We start from the raw sequence: 27,409 nt of genomic DNA, 5'->3' as shown, positions 1-27,409 counted from the left end.
ATCGATAACTAACATAACCAAGTGCTTTGCGAGCCAACTGGCAGTGCACTGACCTCAGATGCTACAAAGGTCTCAACAATGCACAACAACAAGGGCAGGGAGTGAGGGTGAGCCACTGTTCCCACACTTGTTCCCATCTGTTACCATGGTGTACCTACTTATCTGCTTGGTATACTTCGTTCTAGAAACTCGTCACCGTAAATCCAAACAAATCGGTAATCTGAACAAGGTCCAGTCCCAATTAGATCAGATTAACGGGACTCTACTGTACCTTTCAATGAGCTTATCATTCAAGCAATTGTAATCGATAACATTCTTCTAATCCCACTGGATATATCGATGGATAATGCCCTACTATCAATATGCCGTTCTACAACTGTGTCCGGCGAGGTCACTGTCAGCAGGGAATAACACAGAATCTCCAAGTGGCAGGTCAAGTGAGCCCATCCACTGGCTGATTTACAGCCAAGAGGCCACATGTGCAGTCCCAGTTCTGTCAGCAAATACATGCACACACAAATGACTGAAGTACTGATGATGACTCAAGGCTATGCAGATTATTCATCGGACTGCCAGTTTTATGACTGAGACTCCTTGGGATCTAAGTGCAGCACTGTCCATCTACTTCTACTTCAGCGAACAATGATACCATTCAGCAAGTGACTAATTTAAGCCTCGCCTACGAGTGATTTCCGCAACTGTAATTCAAGTTGTGCTACTGGCAACTGATTCATCTGTTGTCATGACAAAGTCACACAATCAGAATTCTTATGAATTACACACCATTTATTTTGTGTTTCAGTGTATTCAACAAAGTGATCAAAACTTTGGATTACAAAACTGGTGATGAGGAGGTTACAGTCGAATCAGATAGCACAGTGTAATGAAACACTAGTGTAACAGTCAACCCTAATGTTAAAAGGAGGAGCTAACCAAAAACCGTGAGAACTGCAATGAATTACATCTACAGTTTACAATTCTTTATTTAATTTTTAACAACAATGGGAATACCTGGATGGAGCAACATGTAAAATAAGATAAAGGCAGCCACCTACCCATAGAAGATTGATGTGTGGAACACAGAAATATGTTAACGTAAAAAAACATTCACATTAGCTTTCAAGAACTGTGTGAATGTGTGTTCAAAAATGGCTCTGAGCACTATGGGACTTAACTTCTGAGGTCATCAGTCCCCTAGAACTTAGAACTACTTAAACCTAACTAACCTAAGGACCTCACACACATCCATGACCGAGGCAGGATTCGAACCTGCGACCGCAGCGGTCGCGCGTTTCCAGACTGTAGCACCCAGAACCACTTGGCCACTCCGGCCGGCGTGAATGTGTGTACTTTTGCTAGAAACACAGTGCTTGAACGCTAGTGTAAATGCTACTTTCTTTTACCTGTTCCTGTACTCTGCTATAGGTCAGTGTTTGCCTTTCCCTCATTTTACATACTGCTTTATTTAATATTGTATGAGTTCATAATTAATTAAAAGTTTATTATTTGGATTTTTACAATGCAATTTTTTTTATGGAAAATTAATCTCCTGTAAATTCATGCAATATGATATAGTAATTTTAGTTGTGTTCAATAATGTATTGCACAGTCAACTGAACTAAAGCATACCACTTCTGTACAAGACATTGTACAAATGTTAGTTATTAAAATAATTAAGTAATTATAACAAAAATTAAGGTTTTATGGAAATAACTGTTTACCAATTACGTCGTGTAAAATTTTATACATAAAACCAACTTTTGTCATGACTGGATTTATGTCAAACATTTTATTTCTATTTACAAAACATAATGTTGCACCTCAATATCTGTATACCTGCAACTTCTAATTATACGTTTTAACTATGTAAACATTTCAGTAACTGATTTGTAAATTTGCATTGTCATGTCTCTATTTATACAATGCTGACTGTGCCCACCCAGTAATTCAGCTCTGAGTTGTGGCAGGTCTACACTATTTCATACTTGGCACACAGAATTTGTTAATCAGAAAGAATTTTATAGTGAAACAAGATCTATACAAAAGTGTAATTTTAACAGTTGCAAATGGAAAAAATGAAAAGAAAAGAAAATTCAAATATGCTCTGAATTCAAAAGCCTGAATAACCGTCTTTTGGAGTATGAACCTATGCATGACATATAGGAAGTGTGTCAATGAAGTTCTGGAAGGTACAGACAGGAATGTGGAGTCATACAAAGTCCAGTGCTGTGACCAGTTGTATGAGATTTCTTGGTAGGGGATCCGATGTTTAGCAGCAGAATATTTCTTAAATTTCGTGCATGTTTTTCTATTTAAGACATTTAATCTTGCAATTTGTAAGTGTAAATTCAGGCAGTCTTTTGTGCAGTTTTCATTTCTTCTGAACGGCCAACTACACAGCTCATTAAGGTATCAGCATCCATCAGTGACACATCAGAAAAGTAGCAAGTTGTGTATCTAGGTTTCTGTCTGCTTTTATAGTGTACTTCTTCAGTTAGGCTTGCTATCATGGGAAGGATGCGTCCATGCTGTGTGCAGACACAGGAGGAGCTGGCCGCAGTTCGTGAACAGACGAATGTGGTTTTGGCTGCTGTTAGTTGCCTCGTGGTGCTGCCTCAGGGTGTAGCGGTGGCGGAGAATCTGGTGAATCACATGGGCCACTCCATGTGTCGTATGTTTCACCTACAGGATCAGATGCTGAGGCATTTTCTAGTATACCCAATGCAGTGGATCCGCCTCACAGCGGGATGAGTGACTGATTGTAATTCATTCGCATTGCTTGAGGTGGATGATCAATGTGAGAGAACAGGTGGCCACTCATTCAGTAGCGTCCAAGCAGGCACACGAGGACGGGGGTCTGCTAGTTATTGGAAGCTCCAATTTTAGGCACGTAATGGAGCTCCTTAGTAAGAGTTCAGGGCTGGAAAGATAGCCAGTGTGTACTAGGTCTGTCTGCCAGAAGGCCTCATCCAAGATGTGGAGGTGGCCTTGCCTGTGGCTATCAAGTGTGCAGGGTGAAGTCATCTGACAGTTGTGGCTCACTTCTGGGCACCTACAATGCCTATCACATGGGTTCTGAGGCCACCCTCAGTTCATGCAGGCAGCTGGAGGAGGTGGTAAAGGCTGCTGACCTTGCGTCAGGGTGTAAGCAGAGCTTTGTTCTGAGACTTGATCAGGTTCCCTTGGGTTGAAGCCGAGTGGAGTCTCAACCAAAGGCTTCGTCAAATCTGTGAGAGTCATGGCTGTGGATCTCCAGACCCGCGTTATCAGGTACAGATTTGTAGGACTGCCCTTGATAGGTTAGGGATTCATGACACAAAGAAAACAGCTACTCTGGTAGCAGAGTACTTGTGGATTCTACAAGAGGTTTTCTCAGGCTACGCCGTAGTTTGAGGTACTGTGCAGTAATTTGAGGTACTGACTAGCTGATACACAGAAAAGCAAGTCAGACTGTGTTCAGAGTAAAGACACTTAAACTATCAGAATTTTAACACTAAATTGTCAAGTATTCGTAACAAAGTTTCTGTATTTACTGCCCTCCTGGAGAGTCCTCATGCTCAAGTTATTCTTGGGACCAAGAGCTGGCTGAAACCCAAAGTAGAAAACTCTCCGATATTTAGTGAATCATGAATGTATATTGTCAACACAGATTACATGCCCACGGGAGGGAGAGTTTATTGCAGTTGACAAAATTATTGTCTCTATTGAGGTCAAAGTTGAGGTTGACACTAAAGTTATCTGGTCACACGTAACATGTCTAGGTGAAACCAAGTTAATTGCTGGATTTTTATTGGCCAACTGATTCTGCTGTGAAACTGCTAGTCATTCAAAGAAAGTCTACGAGGTGTGGCTAGAAAAAAACCGGACTAGTACTGGTGAAACAATAAAACGAATGCAATAAGGCTGAAAGTCGCGTGGCCTGTCACGTGACTCTCGCTCTGCCTACTGCTCAAGTCATCTGCCTCCTGCACTCAGTCTGCCCGTGGCGTCTGTTTTAAGTAGTTGACGTTTTGTCTGTGCGTCGGAAAATGTTGAGTGTACAGAAAGAACAGCGTGTTAACATCAAATTTTGTTTCAAACTAGGAAAATCTGCAAGTGAAACGTCTGTAATGTTACAACAAGTGTACAGCGATGATTGTTTATCGCGAACACAAGTGTTTGAGTGGTTTAAACGATTTAAAGATGGCCGCGAAGACACCAGTGATGACACTCGCACTGGCAGACCATTGTCAGCAAAAACTGATGCAAACATTGAAAAAATCGGTAAACTTGTTCGACAAGATCGCCGTTTAACAATCAGAGCAGTGTCTGAGTTAACAGGAGTTGACAAGGAAAGTGTCGAACAAGTTTACCGATTTTTTCAATGTTTGCATCAGTTTTTGCTGACAATGGTCTGCCAGTGCGAGTGTCATCACTGGTGTCTTCGCGGCCATCTTTAAATCGTTTAAACCACTCAAACACTTGTGTTCGCGATAAACAATCATCGCCGTACACTTGTTGTAACATTACAAACGTTTCACTTGCAGATTTTCCTAGTTTGAAACAAAATTTGATGTTAACACGCTGTTCTTTCTGTACACTCAACATTTTCCGACGCACAGACAAAACGTCAACTACTTAAAACAGACGCCATGGGCAGACTGAGTGCAGGAGGCAGATGAAACTCGAGCAGTAGGCGGATCGAGAGTCATGTGACAGGCCACGCGACTTTCAGCCTTATTGCATTCATTTTATTGTTTCACCAGTACTAGTCCGGTTTTTTTCTAGCCACACCTCGTACATTCACCAGCACACAAATACCCAGTTCCTGCAATACTAATTGGAGACAACTTTAACCTACAGAGTACAGACTGGGATGTCTAATAGATTCATTGTGGGGTTACAGAGAGACAGTCTTGTAAAGTGCATATTATCTGAAAAATGCCTTGAGCAGCTACTTTGACAGACCACACACAATGAAAATACCTTAGATCTCGTAGCTTCAGACAGACTGGACCTTATCGATAGCATCACTATGGGGACAGGGAGCAGTGATCATGATGTCACTGTAGCAACTATTGTTACAAAAGTAAATAAATCATTCAAGAAGACTAGGAGAGTGTTTCTGCTAAAAGGAGCAGATAAGCAGTTGTTAGCACCTCACACAGTGACTTGACATCACTTAGTTCCAATAAGATGAATGTATAGAAATTATGATCAAAGTTTAAACAGATTATGAAGCACAGGGTGTAGAACTAGGTGCCAAGTAGGATTAAGAATGGAAAAGACCCACTATGGTTTAACAATGAAATTTGGAAAATGCTGAGGAAGCACGGGCTGTTGCATTCTTGGTTCAAAAGAGTGTGCGTAATGACAACAGGCAAAGGTTAGTAGAGTTACGCGTATCTGTGGAAAGATCTATGAGTGAAGCATACAACAACTAGCACCATCATACCTTAGCAAAACATCTTGTCCAATGTAAAATTGCTAAGTGGGTATGGCTCTGAGCACTATGGGACTTAACATCTGTGGTCATCAGTCCCCTAGAACTTAGAACTACTTAAACCTAACTAACCTAAGGACATCACACACATCCATGCCCGAGGCAGGATTCGAACCTGCGACCGTAGCGATCACGCGGTTCCAGACTGAAGCGCCTAGAACCGCTTGGCCACACCGGCCGGCGCTAAGCGGGTATAAGGCTACCAGTCAAACACTTAAACACTTGTTGACCAGTCTCGTGGGACAGTTGAAGATAGCAATACACAAGCCAACATTTTAAATTCCATATTTAATAAATCATTAGCACAGGAGAATCATAGAAACATATCATTGTTTGACTACTGAACTGACCCCGTATAGACGACACAGTAATAAGTATCCCTGGTGTATAGAAACAACTGAATGAGATGAAAACAAATAAATCACCAGGTCCAAATGGAATCCCAGTTCGGTTTTACAAAGAGTACTCTACAGCATTGACCCCTTACTTAATTTGAGTTTACATTTTTCAAGAATCTCTCGCCCAAAGCAAAATTCTAAAGAACGGACCCGCAAAACTGCAGATAAATATCACTAACATTAGTTTGCTGTCGAATCATTAAACATATTCTTAGTTCAAATATAATAAATTTTCTTGAAACCGAGAAGCTTACATCCACAAATCAGCATGGTTTTAGAAAGCATCATTCATGCAAGACTCAGCTTGCCCTTTTCTAACAATATACTGCCAGCTATAGATGGAGGGCAACAGGCAGATTCCATATTTCCAGATTTTCAGAAAGCATTTGACACAGTGCAGACTCTTAACAAAGCTACGAGCATTTGGAACAGGTTGTCAGATATGTAAATGGCTTGAAGACTTCTGAAGTAATAGAACCCAGTATGCTGTTGTTGATGGAGAGTGGTCATTAGATACAAGGGTATCATCACAAGTGCCCCAAGGAAGTGTGATATGACCACTATTATTTTATGTATACATAAATGATCTGGCGGACAGGATGAGTAGCAATCTGCAGTTGTTTGGTGATGATGCTGTGGCATATGGGATGGTGTTGTCACACATTGAATGTAGGATAATACATGATACCTCAGACAAAACTTCTGGTAGGTGTGACGAATGGCAACTAACTCTAAGTGCAGGAAAATGTAAGTTGAGGCAGGTGAGTAGGAAAACAAATCTGTAATGTTAAAATACAGCATTCGTAGTGTCATGCTTGACACAGTCATGTTCTTTAAATATCTGGGTGTAACATTGCAAACTGATATGAAATGGAATGAGCATGTGAGGATTCTGGTAGGGAAGGAGAATGGCCAATTTCAATTTGCTGGGAGAATTTTGGAAACATATGGTTCATCTGTAAAGGAGACTGCATACAGTACACTAGTGCAACCTATTCGTGAGTATTGCTTGAGTATTTTGGATCCATACCAGGTCAGATAAAAAAAAAAAAAGGCACTGAAGCAATTCAAAGGCGATCTACTAGATTTGTTACAGTAGGTCTGAACAACACGCAACTATCACAGAGATGTTTCAGGAACTCAAATGGGAATCCCTGGAGGAAAGGTGACATTCTTTTCCAGAAACAATACTGAGAAAATTTACAAAACCAGCATTTGTAGCTGACTACAGAACTATTCTACTGCTGCCAACATACCTTTTGCATACAGCCCACAAAGATGAGATACGAGAAATTTGGGCTTATATGGAAGCATATAGAAAATCGCTTTTCCCTCACTCTATTTGCGAGTGGAACAGCAAAGGAAATGACTAGTAGTGGTACAGAGCACTCTCTGCAATGCACCCTATGGTGGCTTGCAGACTACGTATGTAGACTGAAAATAGAATTAATTTTTATTATCTTTAGCTGCTGACGGGCGCTGATATATATCAACGGGGACAGGTGAAAATGTGAGCCCCGACCGGGACTCGAAACCAGGATCTCCTGTTTACATAGCAGACGCTCCATCCCTCTGAGCCACCGAGGGCGCAGGGGATAGCGCGACTGCAGGGACTATCTTGTAAATGCCTCTCGCAAGACCCACATTCTCACCTTGTATGTCCACACACTACATTCGTAGTGTCCCACGCCAACATGTCCGAAAGAACAGACACCAAATCCATATAAGTATATGTATGTAGAGGTCCATGTAGATGTAAACAGTGTAAACAGCTCGATCAAGGTGGTCCCACAGATTCTTGATTGGGTTTAAATTTGAGGAGTTTGGTGACCATGGGAGTACAGTCAACTGATCCTGGTGCTCTTCGAACCACACACACACACACACACACACACACACACACACACACACACACACACACACACAGTGAGCTGTGCAACATGTTGCACTATCATGCTGGAAGATGCCATCATGCTGAAGAAAAATAAACAGCATGTAGGGGTGGACATGGGCTCCAACAATAGATGTGTACCTGTGCTGATCCATTGTACCTTCCAGAATAACGAGATTACCCAGGGAATGCCCTCTGGCCTGGACCCTTCCATTGATTGTTGCACCGTGTTTGTTTTCAGAAGTTTCATGCTATACACAGCAACAGCCATGTGTCTGATGGAGCATAAAACGTGGATCATCTGAAAACGTTACCTGTCACCATTCAGTGGACGTCCAGCTGTGGTACTGGTGTGTAAATTACAGCCTCCGTTGTCAATGACCAGCGGTCAGCAGGGTTGCACGAACCAGGTGCCATTTGTGAAGGCCCATAGGCAGCAGTGCTCAATGAACATTGATTGAGGAGACAGTGTTGGTAGCCCTGGGTTTATCTGTGTGATCAGTTGCTCAGCAGTTGCACATCTATTTGCCCATTCACATCTCCGAAGTTATCGTTCACCCCTGTCACATACAGCCTGTGGAGCACCACAGTTGCCTCAGTGCCAGTTTTGGATACTGCCATTTTGCCATGTACAGTATACTTTAACTATGAAGGCATTCTGGAAATACTTCCACCCTTGGCCTGAAGTGCAATGATCAGGCCCTGTTGGACATCAGATAAATCACTCCATTTCCATATTACAATGATGACTGCACTGTATCTGCCACCCTCTGACACACTTTATATATCCGACACTGCTAGTGCTGCCACCTCTCGTCTGTGAGCGGTTATTGCACGTTGATGTCAAACAGTGTCAATGATCACATTAATGGGAGTGAACTGTATAGTTGTCAGGTTATTAATTTGCATACTGTTTGTTCAGATAAAACCACCTAGAACTCATGAGCTTAATTCTTAGTTAATTTCAGGTAATAGTTATCGTTTCTTACAACAGGCTATCATGGATATAAGACTTTTGGAATTATGGCAATGGCAGCTTAGTCAACATCAGGAGTTAGTGGAACATTTAACCAGCTTGTCTCGACAGCAGCCACAAGCACTGTCAGCTATTCTGGCTTTCCAGCCACTTAATGATGCACAGGAGGACTGGGATGTTTATGAGAACTGGTTACCACTACATTTCCAAGCAAATGACATTCAGCAATGATAGTGTGCTTTTTTGCTATACACCAGCCCCCAATTGCATTACCTCATGCAGAAATTGGTCCCTTTTGTCATAATCCTCATAGTTACCTCATCGGGAAATTTATGCTTTATTGACAAAACATTTTTTTACTAAAATGCATGTGGTAGCAGCTTGACCAGAATTTTTACAACATTGTAAAGCAGACTCGGAACGCTATGTTTCGTGGATCACAGGTATTCACGGATCAAGTAGGAAATTAAATTCATTTGTATCCACAATGGCCTCAGTAAAGACCGACAAACTGCAATGAAACTTTCTTGCTGATCCTTAAATGATAAACATGTGTTACCCATTGTTACACTGTTACCCATTGGCAACTTGTCAGTGCTGTTCTACTCCACCTAGTGTGGTTCAGTTGCATTGGATGTGACATTTTTGATTATTGCCTGGCTGTCCTGACTGTTACACATTACATCCACTTCTTGAGTGACCTCATTATATTGCCGAGTGCCAACAGCACTTCATAAGGGACACACAGCTACAGTACATCAGTGTTGAATGGGTGCCCAGCTATGTGTTTTTACAATCTGGATCAACAACATTATAGGATGTGATCATACAGTAGCTTCATGAAAAATAATGTTAAGTTGATGAAATTATGTATACAAATAATGACAATGCTGCTCAGTTTTTATATTTTTTAATTTACTTACTGGTATCAAGCTCATGTTCATCATCAGTGATCCTACAGAAGATATATAAAAATAAGTCATAATAAATACTATGGGCTGTATGTTATGGGAGTTGAGTGTGTTTGCAATTATGTGTACTTTGTGTTGAACTATTTAGTACTTATTTATATTTCATTTTTAAGTCTTCATAGAATTTTTCAGATGTTCTACTAATTTTTGTACTTTATACCACTCTCTCATATGATTACAAATGAAACATAGCATTTATTATGTATTAATTCTATGCATCTCTTTACGACCATAGATGATGAGCATGTGCACAATACCAGTCCAGTAAATTAAAAAGTATAAAAACCAAGCAGCCTCATCATTATATATACAAATAAAAATGCCTATCATCAGCATTCTTATTTGATACATTCGCACCTGTGTCTACAATAAATCAATCGATATACTGAATAGTACTAGCACTCAGCCAGCCCTTGGACTGTGGGCATTCCAAATTGTGGGCTTACCGACATTATGAATTTCTGTTGTTAGAGTAAACAAAGCTGTCGGTGAAATATAAACAAGGACCAGAACACTGCCTTTACTTGTGTTTGCCAAAAAGTCTGTGGAAAATATTTTTGGACTTGATGCTTAATCAGTTTTTGTTTTTTCTATTCAGTAATCTATTAATACAATTCACTGATTTCAGTGCTGCATAAAGAAACTGACACATTATATTCCCAGTTTGTGCTTTTACTTGAGCCTGGCCTAGGTACAGCAAAGAATATTCAGGCACACATTGTTTTAAAACCTTTGGCACTCATAGATTTTTTTTAAAGCCAGGCAAATTCTGTTGGCCCTGCAGGATGAAATGAAATTAGAATTAGTCAGGTTAGAACAACACCAAGTGCTTTTGTCTATTTCTTTTAAACAATGAACCTCTCCCCTCTGGTGGTGGTACCCAATGCAGTGCGACAATTTCAAACTGACTATCAATTCCAGAGTGGAAATCAATTTCTACCCCTTAACCCAGTCTGACAAAGTCTCTTTCAAAATAAGCTGGTGGTCAGTTCTTTTCAAAAATTTATCTCACAGAAGCTTATTTGCAGCTCCCGTTGGTTGAGGAGTAAGAAAAACAAGGCATTATTTATTTGTTATCGTATGCATCAATTACAGTAATACACATTTAGCAAAACAAAGAAATATATATAAAAATGAACATGTGAAATTATATACAGTACACAAGTTTTAAAACGGCTCAGACTACACTCGGATGTTGATGGACTCAATCCAGGTGAGTGCCTCATGGGATGCTTGATGGAACTTCTCAATGCCACCAGGGAAGCGTGTGATTGGACATACATTCACAATGTGGCTCCTTGTTTGGGTGTCACCACAGTCACACACACCGTCACTTGAAAAGCCCCACTTGTGCATGTTGTATTTGCACCTACCCTATTCAGTCCGATATCTCTTTAACTGCACCCACACCTCCCTTGGTTGGTGGAAGCCTGGAACTGGAACTGTTGGATTGTCTACAAGTTCGTGGTTTCCGGTTCTTGAAGCTTGCCACTCACGTTTCCACTCTGTGTCCTGGTTGAATCCTGTGGATAACATTTGGACTCCCATTTCATATGCTGGTCTTCTAGATTTGAGGCGTTTCCTGGGCAGTGATAGCAAGCTGTCATGAAGAAGGATTGAGTTGTTTTCAGAAACTTGCTGACAGAGGTTGTAAAGAGCAGCCTTTCGACGGAGGTCTTGTAGACAGATGTTTGAAAGCACTGGAAGCCAGCAAGTAGGTGTAGACTGGACTGCACCACTAATTACTCTCATAACTGAGTTCAGGTGCACATCTACTTTCACTACATGGGCGCTTCGGAGCCAAACTGGTGCACAGTATTCTGCTGCAGAGTACACCAGTGCAAGGGATGCTCCTTGGAGAACTGATGTGGTTTCTCCCCATGTACTGCCTGCCTGCTTCCTCACAAGATTCACTCATGTTTATATCTTCTTGGCCAAGTTGGAAAGGTGTTTTCTGTATGTTAAAGTTCTGTCCAGAGTGACTCCCAGGTATTTTGGGCTTTCGTTGTATCTGACTGTGCCAAGAGGGCTGAACTGTGGACTGATCTTTGCTGATGAAAGGCAATTAGAAAGGTGGAACAGGCTTACCTCGGTTCAAGAAACATTTGGTCTCAGTCGCCATGTCTCAAAATACTCAAAGTTTAGTAAGGCTGTCCATTAGGTGTTCTTCACATTCAGAAAGGTCTTCACTCTGGTATGAAATTGCCAGGTCATCTACATATTGAAATTTTTGGCAGGTCAAATTCAGTAGGTCAGCTGTGTAGAGGTTGAATAACACGAGCAAGAACAGAGCCCTGAGGTAATCCGTCAATGAGTGCATGCCATCTTCTTTTCTCTTCCCCTTGATGTACTTTAAACCGCCTATTACTTAACATGTTACTTAAGAGGTTGCCTAGAGTTTTGCAAGGTATTGCTCTCAAAAATTTCAATAATAGGCCCTCACGCCACACTGTGTCATAAGCTGCTGACAGGTCAATGAACACTACTCCAGTTTTAAGTTTCTTTTGGTATCCAGAGTCTATGTGAGTAGTCAAGGAGAACACTTGTTCACAGCAGCTTCTATAAGGTCTGAATACAACTCGTTCAGGTGGTATCATAGCATTAATTTGATCTTGGATTCGGTTTAGAATCATTCTTTTCCAATAGATTGTAAGCACAGCTAAGTAGAGATAGTGGATGGAAGTATTCTGCAGTTGTTCCCTCTTTGAATATGCCTTTTGCCTTTACAGATATAAGTTGCGAGTCAGTTTGAGGTCACAAGTGCATCTGCTGTTTTCCAAATGTTTTTATTATAGTTGATAGCATCTTTTCACCAAGTCATCAACTATCTTGATGACATCCTGGTTATGTGTTGTACAAGTGAGGAACAATCTGCGTTATGTTTTTGTGGCTCTGATTGAAATAGATCTTAAGAGGAAATTTTTTTAACTCTCCGTCACTTACCTATGACATGTCCTTAGTAAAGATGAGTAACAAACGACACAGAACAATAGTAAGGTCATCAAAAAATATTCCAGTTGAAAACCGGCAGCAGACCTCCAGGTGTTTCTCAGCAAGATCACTTGTCAATGTCCAGTTTGTTCCTCAGGCAACTTCCACTGTTTAACCATTTGAATCAGTTGTGTAGATGGATACTCCTCTTCAATGGTCCAAATCTTGCAACCAATCATTTCAAACTTTCAGAACTTGCCTACTGTCAGTCCTTTGTTCAATGAAGTATCACTGTAAATTATCAATGATTATGGCAATGGGTGTCTTTTCTCATGGTATAAGGACCATCTTGCTCACAAGTTCATGGATAGTCCCAAAAAGCCTGCAGCATTTGTTTCCAAAATCTTAAATAAGGCTCAAAAATATTATTCATAAACAGAGAAGGTAGGGCGATTGTCATTTTGGGAAAGCATAAATCCCATATTTTATTGTACATCAAAGTGCAAGTTGGTAGTTTGGGAATTTTTAGAGATTTAGTTTGATTTTTTTTTCTTTTGTAGACTTCAGCTGAGCCTTTACAAACACACTCAGAGTATGGCTTCAAACAGTGCCTATGTGCAAACCTGCCTGCCTTGTCACCCGTCCAATGAATGCCCCATGGTTGGCCACACTGCCTTGCCGCTACAATGCATGCAGGATCTGTCTGAGAGCATTTCCGGGGCTACATTGTGCCTTATCCAGGCCTGCTGACTGCTGTGCATGCTATGGGGCCATGATATTAGCATCTGGTCACGCCGCGTCCCTCCTTGATGACTTGTGTTGTGCCATCCTTTCCTGGGCAGTGCTGTTTCACTTCCATCTGTGGCCATATGGCCCACCTGCAACCCATTTAAAGCAGCTCATCTTCCACACATTTATCAAAGCAGCCCACCTGCCACCCATTTATCGCAGCATCTCACTGCTCTACTGAGGGTCCTGGCGTCAATGCCTGGTTGTCTCTTCCTCTTGCTTTAAGTGTTGCTATGTACTAAAGCACTGTAGTCAATTGTTCAGTGGAGAACGTCTACAATGAGAAGGGACACTCACAGCAGGAAATTATAAATAGGCAATTACACTGTACAAGTTAAATTTGCATGTTAATCAGTTACTGTATTTTTGTTTGAAGGTATCTTTACTGCTGATTATAACTCATGTACGACCTTCTGTTAAATAACATTGTCTTACTCTGCTTTACACATATTTAGCATCATGCCGCTAGTACTTGCTACTAGCAGTGAATTTAAAAACATATGCTTTCTTCAAGCTTTGCTTTAGTAAAAGCAGTTGTGTTATTAGTACTGGTCATGTCATCTGTTCCTCTCTCTCCTCTTGCACTCTCTTACTTCACTTTCTGCCTTTTCACACCTCTAGTAACAGCACACCATTCCTCTCTCCTCCCCATTTTGCCCTGCATTATCATATCTTCCCACTTTCTTCCCAACCTTGCACTTAGCAATGCCTACTCCTCGTACCCTTCAATTCCGTGTTCCCTTCAAGCAGGACCCGTGTTTTACATCAAAGCAAGTAGCTCCGTGTGGAATTTGCTGGTCTCCCATCAGGTGCCTCCCCAGAAGGTGGATAGGGCAATGCTCACCAGGTATGGTGGGTACCAGGGAAATAAAATACCCGGGGTGGACCAAAACCAGCAGCTACTGCCTTGTAGTATGATACTTGCTTATCAAATGCTGAGAGAGTTAACGCTGAAAGAAAATCCTCAATTATGTTAGGCCTAGCAAGGCAGTAAAAGAGCTTATTTGTAGTTGCTTTCAAGACACACAAGAGCCTTGAAACTCGATTAAGATACCATATGAGCACACTCATGTCAGGGATGATGTTTTACGGCCTGATGATAGACAGGGTCTTGCAAAAATGCAAAAACCCCAGAGAAGACTTACACGTATTGGGACCATCAACTTACTTAGCCTCACAGGAAAATTTGTAGAACCGGTGGACCTTATGGAAAGGAGAAAATTAGTGATACTGGGTATGAGTGAAACAAAATGGAAATGGAAAGGCATGAAGAAATTAAGGAAACAGTACACACTGTATTGGCATGAAAATAACAAAGAGATGAAGAATGGTGTCGGTTTCATCATGAATAAAGATCTAGAAGGAGTCACTGACATTCAGTACATTAGTGAGAGAATAAAAAGATGACTGTACATTTAGGGAAAGGAAAACTAACTTTAGTACAGGTGTATGCATCTCAAACTGGATGTTGTCAAGAGGATAAGAAACAGTTTCCTGACGATTTGGAGAAAGTCATTAGTAAAGAGAGAGTGATCATTATAGGAGAGCTAAATGCACAGACCGGGACAGATAGAACAGGATATGATAATGTAATGGGACCCCATGGATATGATAGAAGAAATATAGAAGGTGAGCATCTCCTTGACTTCTGTATGAGGAATGGGTTGGTGGTGGAAAACAGTTGGTTTGAGAAGAGACAGAGTCCTAAGACAACATGATACAGTTGGGATGGATTACCAAATACTGTAATTGATTATGTCATCACAGATGAAGAGAGGAGTAGAATGGTAATTGATGTCAGAGTAATCCCTAGCGAAAGCCTTGACAGTGATCACCGTCTACTAGTAGTGGACCTGAGAAACTTCCATGTACCAAAAGTACACAAGAAAATGCCAAAAATCAAAGCATGGGAACTCCAGAAAACAGAGAAAAGAGCTGAATATCAGAACTGAATAAAATCCCTGTTACCAAGAGATGAAAGGAAAGAAGGAGAGGCAGAACAGACCAGACTAAGGTACACATTGGTAAAGAAAGCCACCAAAGTTTGTGGAAAGACAATTCCACCTTTAATTCCACCAATGCAAGATCAGCTATCAGGGAAAGAAATCTCTTCAAGAAAGAGAGGGATCAGGAGAAAAATAGACCGGGACTTATTAGAGATGAGGCAAAGATCAGAAACCTCAAACAAATGTACCGAATCAAGAAAGTGGAAGTTAAAAGAACAGTTGCAGAAGAAAAGACCAATGCATAGAAGCTACCCACTCAGAAATTGGAGGAGGACAGTAGAGGCAATAAGAAACTGTTGTATAGGGTTATCAGAGGTAAAAGGAAACCAATGAATACCATAAAAGCACTTGAAGATGAAAATGGAAATCTAGTTAGGACAGAAAGTGATATGAGAGAAGTTCTAAAAAAACATTTTGACAACCTCTTAAATAGACCAATTGAAGAACCAAATATAGAACAGGAAATCCGCACTTACAATGAGGAAACTCCCATCATCTGCACAGAAACAGTTCAAGAACCAAATACAGAACTGGAAATCCACACTTACAATGAGGAAACTCCCATCACCTGGACAGAAACAGAGGCAGCCTTAAAATCTATACCTAAAGAAAAATCTTCAGGTGCAGATGAAGTGAACGCAGATATGATAAAGGCAGCAGCTATCCAAGGCATTAAATGGCTGCACCGAGTACTAAGTGCCATATGGGCAGAAAACAAAATACCTGCGGGTTGGAGCAAGGGTGTAATAATTCCCCTGTTTAAGAAAGGTAGCAGGCGGAAACCCACCAACTATAGATGAATAACCCTATTGACTCATGGGCTGAATATACTTGAGAAGCTCATAGAAAAGAGACAGAGAACTATCATAGAACCACAGCTGGAGGAGAAACAACTGGCTTCAGAAGTAACAGATCAACAATAGGTCTAATTTTTAGCACCCGCTTGCTGATGGAAAAGTATTGGGAGAAAGGCAAGAACCTGGTCATTGTATTCCCAGATCTAGAAAAAACCTATGATAGTGATATAAGAGATAAGATCTGGGAATGCCTGAGGAAAAAGAATGTGCCTGAAGGACTAATAAGAAAAATTCAGATGATGTACAAAGACTGTATTAGCTGTGTATAAACTGGGGAGGAATGATCATCATAGTTTGAGACCAAGAGTGGGGCTAGTGCACTGTCCTCACTACTATTCATCACTGTTATGGATACTATAATGAAGAGCGCCAAGGAGAAGTCAGGTGAACTGAATGCATTTGCCTTTGCTGATGACATCATGATATGGGGTGAAAGTGAAGAGGAAGTACAGATCAGATTCAATGAATGGAAATCTCGGTTCCAGAAATATAACCTCAACATCAGCAAGACCAAGGCAATAGTGACGGCAGTCAACATAGATGAACAACCAGCAAGTGTTAAACTAGGAGACCACTGACTAGAGTGTGTGGACAGTTTTCCTTACTTTGGAAGTGAAATCTCCAGTGATAATTTGGTCAGAAATGAAATCACCAACAGAGTGCAAAAAGTATCTGAATTCTATCAACAAGTAAGATCACTTTTATGAGATGACTTGATTCCAGAACAGGGCAAACTGATTATGTTTAATAGCTGTTTCATACCAATACTGACCAATGGTATTGAAACATGTACCCTCACAAAAAGAGAATCATCAAGGCTGCAAGCATCAGAGATGAAATTTCTTAGATCCACCATACAGAAGACCAAGATGGACAAGTTAAGGAATGAGGAATAAAGACATCCCTATTAGATTGAATTGGTGCATCTAGACTTCGATGGTACGAGCATGTGATGAGAATGGAGCCAACTAGAACAGCCAAAATAAATTTGGAAAGAAAGGTGGATGGGAAAAGGCCGTCCTTGAACCCTATGGATGGACTTGGTTAAGGGTGATCTAGTGACCAGAGGATGGACAGTGGATGATGTTCTCCGTGAACAGGTGTATTTGGACAGGAAACTGGAACTGTTAAAAGATGATGAAGTAGCAACCCCTCCTCCCCCCCCCCCCCACACACACACCTCTTCTCTAGTCTTTTTTAGTGTTCAACCCTGAGGTTGATTTGCAGCAGAGCGCCATTCCTCTCTTCTGTCTGCCTTCCTCTTCATTTCCACATATGTGTTACATCCAACGTCATTCATGATCTGTTGCATCTATGACATCCTTGGTCACCCCCGTCGATTCCTTCCCTCAATAGCCCCTTCTGCTATTGTACCTATGATGTTGTTGCATCATAGGATGTGCCCTACAAGTTTGTCTCTTCTTGTTTGGATGTGCCTCCAAAGAGATCTGGTTTCCTGTACTCTTCTAAGAACCTCTTCATTTGTTACTTTGTCTCTCCAGCCGATCTTCATCATCCTTCTATAGCACCACATCTCTAGGGCCTCTAGTCGTCTTCTCTCTTCTCTTCCAATTGTCCAAGTTTCACATCCATATATTCTCTAGTAGCGACCATTATTCTTTCGCTTATCTCTCCTTCCCTACCGCACTTGTCAGTTTGATGTTTGTTTTCAAGACACACATGTGCCCGCACCATGCCAAGCCATATTCAGGACATTTTGTTCTTATGCTCAGTGCATTCTTTCTTTTCCTTCAGCTCCAGTTAGAATTTTAGGAAATATTTCTGGTAGTTGACTTGCATTCCCAAATTTTCCTAGTGAGTATTTTGAACGATAAACCTGAATTTCATTTGGGTATGTTCCCGCCTATCAACAAGCGCCAGCACGAAGACGAAGATCGCAAGAGCAAAGAACATGTAACTGCTCCACTTTGATTGTACCCTATTGAGGGCCTTTTACAATTAACATTTTGTGTTGCTTTTATGATCTCAGAGTCATTTACATATACTTTTACTGTTTTGGTGTTAGTTGTAGAATTATTTGGAGATGGAACTGCACTGTCTTAAACTTCCATTAAACTAAGGGATGGTAAGACGCAGGCTAAGGATTCAAAGAATTCAAGCTAAGGTTTCTTATATTCTCCTATTTGTCTAGAGCAATCCAGATTAAAAAAGAAGTTTTAGAGACGAAAAACATACTACAAGGCAATTACCTCTGCCATAATGCCTGTGATATTTTTTAGATTAATGATTTACTACTTCATTTTGTATCACTTCATATATCGAATTGCCAGTTGAGGTTATCTCTTATAATGGGCAACAAACTTTTGCTAAACTTGTCATCCCCAGTTTCTTGATGGGCTGATTTATAATCAGCATTACAAGCTGAGGCCCTGAGATTTTCTTTAATATTTGCCTATTTTGGCTTTCTTCTAATGAAGAAATCAAGTAAGGCAAGGTGCCAGATAAGTTATAATAAATTTTTGTGATTACCCACTAGTATTTGTGCAACCCCTGAACTATCTATAAAGGCTATTAATTTGAGTATGTAGCTACCTCAGGAGGAAATTCAGTGTCTTTTTTTTTTACTAGAATCTTTTCATGTGACTTAAGATTTCATATACGAGTCTTCGTATGATAATGTTTACTGCATTTACTTTAAAGATGTATGCTCACGGTTCTTTGAGGACACTTAAGCTACATGTTTCCTCCTATTTACTTTAGCAAATGGTGATGTCTTTCAACAATAATTTGATTATTTTCTATCATCCTCATTTTTACTGAAGTTAATGTAATGGTTTTTGTAAGAACTGACCACAAAGGATCTTAATTCTGATACACGAGTAATATGAGGGGGTGGATTAATTATCTATTTCTTTTTTACATTTTTATGGAACTGTTTATTTAATGTTAATGCTATGTGAGCTGGAATGTTAACAATGTAGACAACTTATCTACAATGCTAGTGCATTTTTACTGAGAATCTCCATTTTATTAAGGATTTAGTATTAGATTATTAACATTTAAAATTCACCTCAGTTTAACCACATCATGACTTCATATTTGTTTATGCCGGATGCACTGATGTTTACAATGGAGCCTGTTCTATGTTCTCTCATTTCTCAGACCTTTTGATCAACTTTACCTAAATCCATTAAACTAAAAGTCAACTGCTGTTTTTGCCTCTCTTATGGCAAGCGAGACGAGCCAGACAATTTTTCAGTGGCACTGTCTTCTTCCTGTTGAAGAGGGCCAGACTGCAGTCATCTGTCTGCCAATCTGCATTGTGAATTTATATCAGTAGTTGATCGCTGTTGGTGGCCATCCAGTTCATTTTGCCCACTGATGTCGGATTCTTGCTGTGTCATTGACACTATCCTTCCTTTCTTTCTTCCTTCTTTTGCCGAAGGAGTTTATGCTGAACCTGCCTGGCAGTGCCAATTTACTCTATTGTCTTTCTCAGCCAAAATTATTGAAACATTGTGCTTCCCTCCTCCATACTGTGTCCAACTGGCACTTCTCCCTTGTTGTCTTCCTGTTGCGAGTGAGCTTTTCTGTTGTGCATAACCAATATCTATTCTGTAGCCTTACTTAGTTTGTAGCTTAGAATCTGGAGATATTTCACTCCACAGCGACAAATTTCTTTTAAGATAGAACCTATTTACTTTATTTAGAGGTTACCATCTTATTGCTGCTGCACTTAAACAATACGATCTATATACCTACAGAGTACTTACCGTAACCTTAAAAGTAATGACAGAATCAAATTGTTTTGTATCTCTGATTTATATTATTGCAAGTTTTTTGTTTTTATGAAATGACTTGACCATTGACAAATACCTCCCTAGAAGAAACATGTCATATCATATCAAGTACACAAATTTGTATAGCTTTTGAAAATATAATAGAAATTCTATTAACAAAGTTTTTTAATAAATGGGGATACTTACAATAGTATTGTGTTTTACCCATTTATGGTATTATAACATAACATATACCAAAAGGATAGGATTAAGACTCCAAAATGATTGTATGACTTTGCCTGGAAGTTCATTGATTCTGTTATATGAGAGTCAACATCACTCTTCTGCTGAAAAATCTGGTTGACTAGAAACATTGTACTTTGTGTAAAAACTGGCCATTTTTTGTTTTCTGTTATATACTTCACTGATAAATATGAGAAATGTCCCCTCCCGGATGCACTAAATGAAAAAAAAAAAAAAAAAGGTAATACAGCCATCCCATAGATTTAAATCATCTATTTGGGCAACACATTTTCCAGGAAAGTGAGTGGTGCCTTCTGTCAAACTTCCAACAGTTTGACGGAATGTTTTGTCTGCACTTTTAAGACCAAAATTTCAAAGGCTACATGGTCATCCATAACTGAATCAACTCTCAATGCCTTCCTAGCCTCTTTCAGAATGACACCGGTCAATGGGCACAATCTGTCGGATTTGCTGCATGTGCATCGCCACCAAACATTGCACTGCCTTTTGCTACCAGTGCCTGCTTGGGTCAAAGAAGAAGCAATATTTTCTTGTGCAAGTGCTCCTATTTGGGTGCGTACCTTTGGACTCAATTTCGGCACAACAAGGCCATCAATTAGTTCTAGTGGAGAGTACAGACACATATTGCAATTAGCTCTGGTTGTGATATCCCAGATAGATGTCTCTGCCATCTAAGAGGCTAGTGTGACAGCAGCCACCTCCATGCCAGTATTACCAGCATCTCATCAGGGATAGTGGGCATTTGGTCTTCCATCTCTTTTGTGGCTGCCATTGCAGGTCCCCATTGAGTTCAATATCGCTCTCCTGCCACTGGGATCTACAGCACTTCTGCACTGCAATATGAGCACCCAGCTCCTAATTCAACACCCCCCCCCTCCCCCACCCCCCACACACACACCAGAGCATTGTGCTCCAGAGGTGCCAGTTAGAACCTCATCTGGCATCATCAGACTGCTCTCAAATAATCCTCCTCTGAATCACCCAAGCTGTTTTCGTGCTACATGCTAATTCAAGGGGGGAGGGTTCATGCAATCCTGTCAGACGTATTGATGAACGAAGCCACAGTATTGATACTCCTCGTGACACGTATATCACTGCAAATAGCGAGCAGCACAGAATCTCAGAACAGGACATGATGTGGGCCAGTCAGCCAGCCAATTTAAGGCCAAGCAACCCAAGCCTACTCTCCCTTTATCCAATAGCTAACTGAGGTATTAACAACATCTCAGCACTACTATGGTTATTCTCTGGCCTGTTTCATGTTACAATTAGTACAGTGATGTCTACCTACTGCTATCAACTTCTACTTTAGTGGATTCTAATACCATTTGGCTAAATGATTAATTTCTGCATCACCTAAGAGTTGTTCCTCCTATTTTACTTCAAGTTGAGCTACTGCCAATTCTTTTCATTTGCAGTACTGCATAACTGACAGGATTAGTAGTTCTTATGAACCAAGTGTCATTTATTTTGTGTTTCAGTGTATTAATAAATGATTTTTAAATCATACATTGGGGACTACAAAAACATAATATTTAATACATTACAAATTTCGATATATAGATAACAATAAAAAACTAAAACTTGAAATTAGTAATTGATGATATTTCAGGCAAAAAACAGCATATCTACAAGTCAAGTGAGATTAGTGAGATGTAAATCTTTCAGGAATGTAACCACATAGTCACACTGTGAACATTCCATATCCCTACAGTGCAATCTCCTGCTGTTGCCTTAGCAAACTGTGAGTGCAAGTGTCAGACATTACCTGAACCATGTGTTCCCAACTTAACAGCTACACCTTCAATGTTTTCTTCCTTGTTAAATACCAAAATCACATGTTTTGAGCTATTTATTTTCATTGTATTACATGCCAGATTCTATATCATCATGAGATGATCCATGGATGAATACACAAGTAAATTAATAAATACACAAATAACTCCATTCTCCAAAAAATTACCAGAATTTTACTGACACAACCAGTCATAGGATGAATGAATTGTTTTTGATAAAATTAATTTATGTATTTTTTTAAGATTTAGATCAACTAATTAAAAAAATAACTATCTGTAAACTTTTCATGAGATATTAAAAAAATACTGACCTGTTAATCAAGCTATTTGCCTTTTCTATGGTGCAGATGGCAATCTGTATTTTTTTAAAGCCTCCAAAAATTCGATGTGAGCCCATGAGTCCTTCCACTCTCACACCAGAGCTGCCCAGTAAGTCCTGCAAAATAATGAAAGTCTTACACAATACACTACGTACATAAAACCAATGTTTGTTTAGATATAACAGCTGAAGTAACATACATATCAGCTGGGTGTGTCCATTGAGTATTAGGGTGTCTTGGACTCAGTGAAAAACTGGATAGCTCAACAAAGAGTATAAAACATCTATGCACTCACTATAAAATTTATAAGTTGTTAAATTTTAGCCTTGTTCTTTGAAAAAATAGGAGACAAAATTATGTCCTCTCCACTAAGTAATTGCATTGCCTGGTCATGTATATTTTCAACTTCACGTCTGATCTGTAGTGACAGAAAATGCTTCAGTGCTATTAAAAAATTTCCAGTTTCGAAGTTAACTACAGAGGCTAAACATATTCTTAACGTTAAAATGAACAACATACTTCTTAGTCAGCTGGTGGAGTTAGTATAGTGATGTCTATCTACCACTATCAACTTCTACTTTAGTGGATTCTAATACCATTTGGCTAAGTGATTAATTTCTGCCTCACCTAAGAGTTGTTCCTCCCATTTTACTTCAAGTTGAGCTACTGCCAATTCTTTTTATTTGCAGTACTGTACAAATGACAGGATTAGTAGTGATTATGAACCAAGTGTCATTTATTTTGTGTTTTAGTGTATTCAACAAAGTATTAATAAATGATTTTTGAATCCTACAGTGGGGACTACAAAAACATAATATTTAATACATTAAGAATTTATGTGTCAGTATATAATAGTACATCCATATCTGGTCAAGATGTGGACATAGTGGAATGAACAGTTACCAAAGAATCAACTAATTCAAACAATCCATATTTTGTAAAGTAACCAAGATTAATTGACTGTGCCATAGTGGGTAAATGTTGGTACCATGACTCTTACGTATAAATTATTTCTTTTGTTATATTACAAGTCACATTATTCATTTTTTTCTTAATTTAATACATTACTAGACATTTTCAGCATGTTTTGCTCATTATCATGTGTTTCTTTTAATTGTGTGCACATGAAACCAAATGTTACTGAAATAATCTAACTAACTATAAAACAACTTGCAACCTATGTCTAACATAATCTTGACACAATCACTTCTTGTGGGGAAAATGGCAAGAAAGTTATGTCTGTTGTTGCTGTTGTGGTGTTGAGCTACAGCTTGCTGATAGGCTGTGTTGAGCACATGATGACATTTTGGGATCAGTTGGTATGTTGTGTTAATTATTTAATCTACTCTCTACAAATCAAAGGTTTTTACTTATGGCTGCACGGAGTGGCTGCGCGGTCTGAGGCACCCTACCGCAGATTGTGCGGCCCCTCCTGCCAGAGGTTTGAGTCCTCCCTCGGACATGGGTGTGTGCTGCTGTTAGGATAAGTTAGTTTAAGTAGTGTATAAGTCTAGGGACCAATGACCTCAGCAGTTTGGTCCCTTAGAAATTTATACACATTTTACTTAATGAATGAATTAAAAACATACACCGACACTGGTAGCAGAACACAATAAATAATTTAACCAAATTAATGCAAGAATGGAAAATCCTGGACGAATCAGAAAAAAATCATGAGAGAGAAGCCCACTATTCAGAATCTATAATGGACGAAAGAGAACACAATTGGTATACCATGATTACTAGAGACAGCATACACTTCAATACAGGGCCATCCAGTGAAAAGCTGTTGTATTGTGGTAAAAGAATGTTAATAGACCATCCACACGACAAGTTACTTGTCATGAAATAGGAGGTCATGGTAACAACTGGTCTGACAGCTCACAGAAATCAAAATAATCTTCTAACAGCTTTTCATTTGAAATATCTGAGCCTTTCATTAACGGCCAGAATGTTGAAACAGGACTTAAATATGTTTATAAACACACATAAATGTGTTTACACATAAGATAAAAATTCAAGAACCTAAGGAAGCTAATGTGGCATAGAGCATTCAATTCTACATTAGGTTTCTTGAGATCTGTTATACTGATACCTACTCACAAGAGCTGGTGTCAATTTGTAGCATAATTACAGGCAGTGTGCATAATTTGACAGTCTAATGTCATAAAGGTTTCTGCCATACAAGAAAGATATTACTTTTACAAAATAAAAGCTGTCGGTGATACTGTAATTACATTTGTCTATACTGTATACCTCCAACCAAAAGCCAGCTACATCTATTAAGGCATAGAAATCCCACCAATCTTTGGTTACAGAACCATCACAAGTTCAATATTCAATTCTGGGGACTTCTTGCAAATCTGTATACCGTACTTTCATAAGTGTGTTCTCCGGCTGCCACTTTGTGAGTAGATTTTTTATCTATCCAATTACATTATATTTTTGAAAGCTCCTACTGTCAGAAGAAATGTGTCTACTAGCAAATACATCATGTATAATTTATGAGGTTTTACAGTCAACTTCAACAGTCACAAAATACAATAAATGCTTGTATGTAAAGAGTGTGAGATTTGGTTTGGAATCTAACAATTAAGAAGTATATAAAACAGTCACTATTGAACTCTGTGCTCTCATTTCAACAAGTACATCAACTTTACAAATTTGAAATAGGTTGTGCTTGTAAAGTAAATATGGAAGCCTGACAAAAGTTGTTTAAGTGTCTTTGTGCAGTATTTATGAGTGCAGTATCATGCCTTTTCTTTTCTATCAGTTATGAAATACTGATTGGAAGTATATAACTTATGTCGGCCGCGGTGGTCTAGCGGTTCTAGGCGCGCAGTCCGGAACCGCGCGACTGCTACGGTCGCAGGTTCGAATCCTGCCTCGGGCATGGATGTGTGTGATGTCCTTAGGTTAGTTAGGTTTAATTAGTTCTAAGTTCTAGGGGACTGATGACCACAGATGTTAAGTCCCATAGTGCTCAGAACCATTTGAACCATTTTTTTTTTATGCATGTGAGATGCTAGGCTGTGGAACGAGTTAAAGAATACATAAATGTAAATTACGTAAAAAATATAAGAAGGGAAGGAAAAGTGAATTTATAAAAACAATTGCACAGAAAGTAAAAACAGAAAGCTAGAAAATATGTATGTAAAGTAAAAAAATAGCCATCATACAACGACTAGCAAATTTTGTACTACAATACATAACAAACAATAAAAATATATTCATAAAAAGTCTGCATTCATTTAATGAATAAAAAGTTTTACCAATACACCTTTATTTCATTGTTAAATTATGCACTGTTACTACATAGACCTTTGATGATATGTGGCAATGAATTAAATATTTTTAACATCTTCAACTTTTGTAGTCCTGTCTTCCTCAGTTGCGTGTAATATTATGGTATATTGATAATTTTTACTTCTTGACTGTTTAACTACAACTAAATGAAATACAATTTTCATGCCATACGAGTACGTGTTTTGCCTTTATTCTCTGCAAGGCATCTTCAGTGGGATGGAAAATGTATATATTTTTACTATTTAGGTTACATTTTGGGGCATTGTACCTATAGGTTATAAACAGTTCTGGTGGTTAGTTCAAATGGCTCTGAGCACTATGGGACTTAACATCTGAGGTCATCTGTCCTCTAGAACTTAGAACTACTTAAACCTAACTAACCTAAGGACATCACACACATCCATGCCTGAGGCAGGATTCGAACCTGCGACCGTAGCAGTCGCGCGGTTCCGAACTGGAGCGCCTAGAACCACTCGGCCACCGCGGCCGGCTTCTGGTGGTTGGTTTTTTTCTATGACTTACTAATATATTTTAAATTCTGCTTCCAGGCTGCATGGACAATTTTTTACGTATTATGTTTCTGTTCCACTTTTGGTGCTGTTCCTCTTCTTGTAATTGCCACTTGTGGTTTTTGTTTTTCACATTTCACAGCACTGGGAATACAACACTTGTTTTGATGCAATGTTTCGGTTTGTGTTGCCGACTATCATACGTTATTGCCAACTTTCGGATCTATTTTTTGAGATATCTGTTTGTGTAGGCATATGTGTATGTGGGTGTTAGAGTGTGTTTTGGTGCGCTTTCTCTCTCTCTCTGTCTGTGTGTGTGTGTGTGTGTGTGTGTGTGTGTGTGTGTGTGTGTTTGCACAGAAGAAGTAGGGAAGGGCAGGGGCAGGGGCAGGGAGGGAGGGAGGGGGAGAGATGGGGAGAGAGATGGGGGGAGATGGGGAGAGAGGGGGGGAGAGAGGGGGGAGAGAGGGGGGGGTTATTCCTGCTTGAGCAAAAGGGATTATTTTATCTTATCATTTCTTTCATTAAGTGTAGGCATTTGTCACGGTTGTTTATTCTCATTATTTCCATTTCTTGTTCCATGTTTGTAGGATGGTGGTTATGGTGTTTTAAATGTTCTGAAAATGTGGAATGGTTTGTTTCGTACTTCCAGCACCTGATATGTTCTTCGTACCATGTTTTAAAATTCCTGCATGTCATGCCTATATATATTGCATCACAACTTTGACATTCACGTTTATAATAATCCTGATGCCTAGAATTTATCTCTCTTGGTAGCTCGTTGGCTTAGGTGCAATTGGAGGGTTTGTCCAGTCTTATATGCTATTTGGAAGCCCTCTCTCTTCAGTATGTTTGCCACTCTGTGATTTAATTTGTGTGTGTAAGTCATAGTGTTCCATCTGCTTCTTTTCTGTGTAATGATGTCATTGTGTGTGTTTGTGAGTTTACAGCTTGTGAGTTATCTTGAATTCTGGAAGTGTTGTGTTTGCGTTTTTATTTTTTGACTGAGTCTGTGTAGTACATGTGTGCCATACCCATTGTTTCTAGCTATTTGTATGATTGTACTCATTCCTGCTTCACAGTTTCTCTTGTTGTGTGGGATCCTGTTTACTCTATATAACATATGTCTTAGTGCTGCAAGCTTCTGGTTGTGAGGATGATTAGATGTGGAAT

General features: G+C 39.6%; 1 protein-coding gene across 1 annotated transcript in view; it reads right to left on the bottom strand.

The window, feature by feature from the left end:
• The window catches only part of LOC126199248 (DNA polymerase theta-like), a 363,755-nt gene that overhangs the window by 271,232 nt on the left and 65,114 nt on the right, over positions 1 to 27,409 (bottom strand). The window contains exon 4 of the mRNA XM_049936047.1: positions 22,413 to 22,537. Coding sequence (XP_049792004.1) covers positions 22,413 to 22,537 — 125 coding nt within the window. The remainder of the gene's footprint in view (positions 1 to 22,412; positions 22,538 to 27,409) is intronic.

The sequence above is a fragment of the Schistocerca nitens genome, chromosome 1, assembly GCF_023898315.1.
Source record: "Schistocerca nitens isolate TAMUIC-IGC-003100 chromosome 1, iqSchNite1.1, whole genome shotgun sequence".
NCBI lineage: Eukaryota > Metazoa > Arthropoda > Insecta > Orthoptera > Acrididae > Schistocerca > Schistocerca nitens.
Note: the sequence above shows the minus strand (reverse complement) of the source record. Positions and strands in the feature narration are given on the sequence as shown.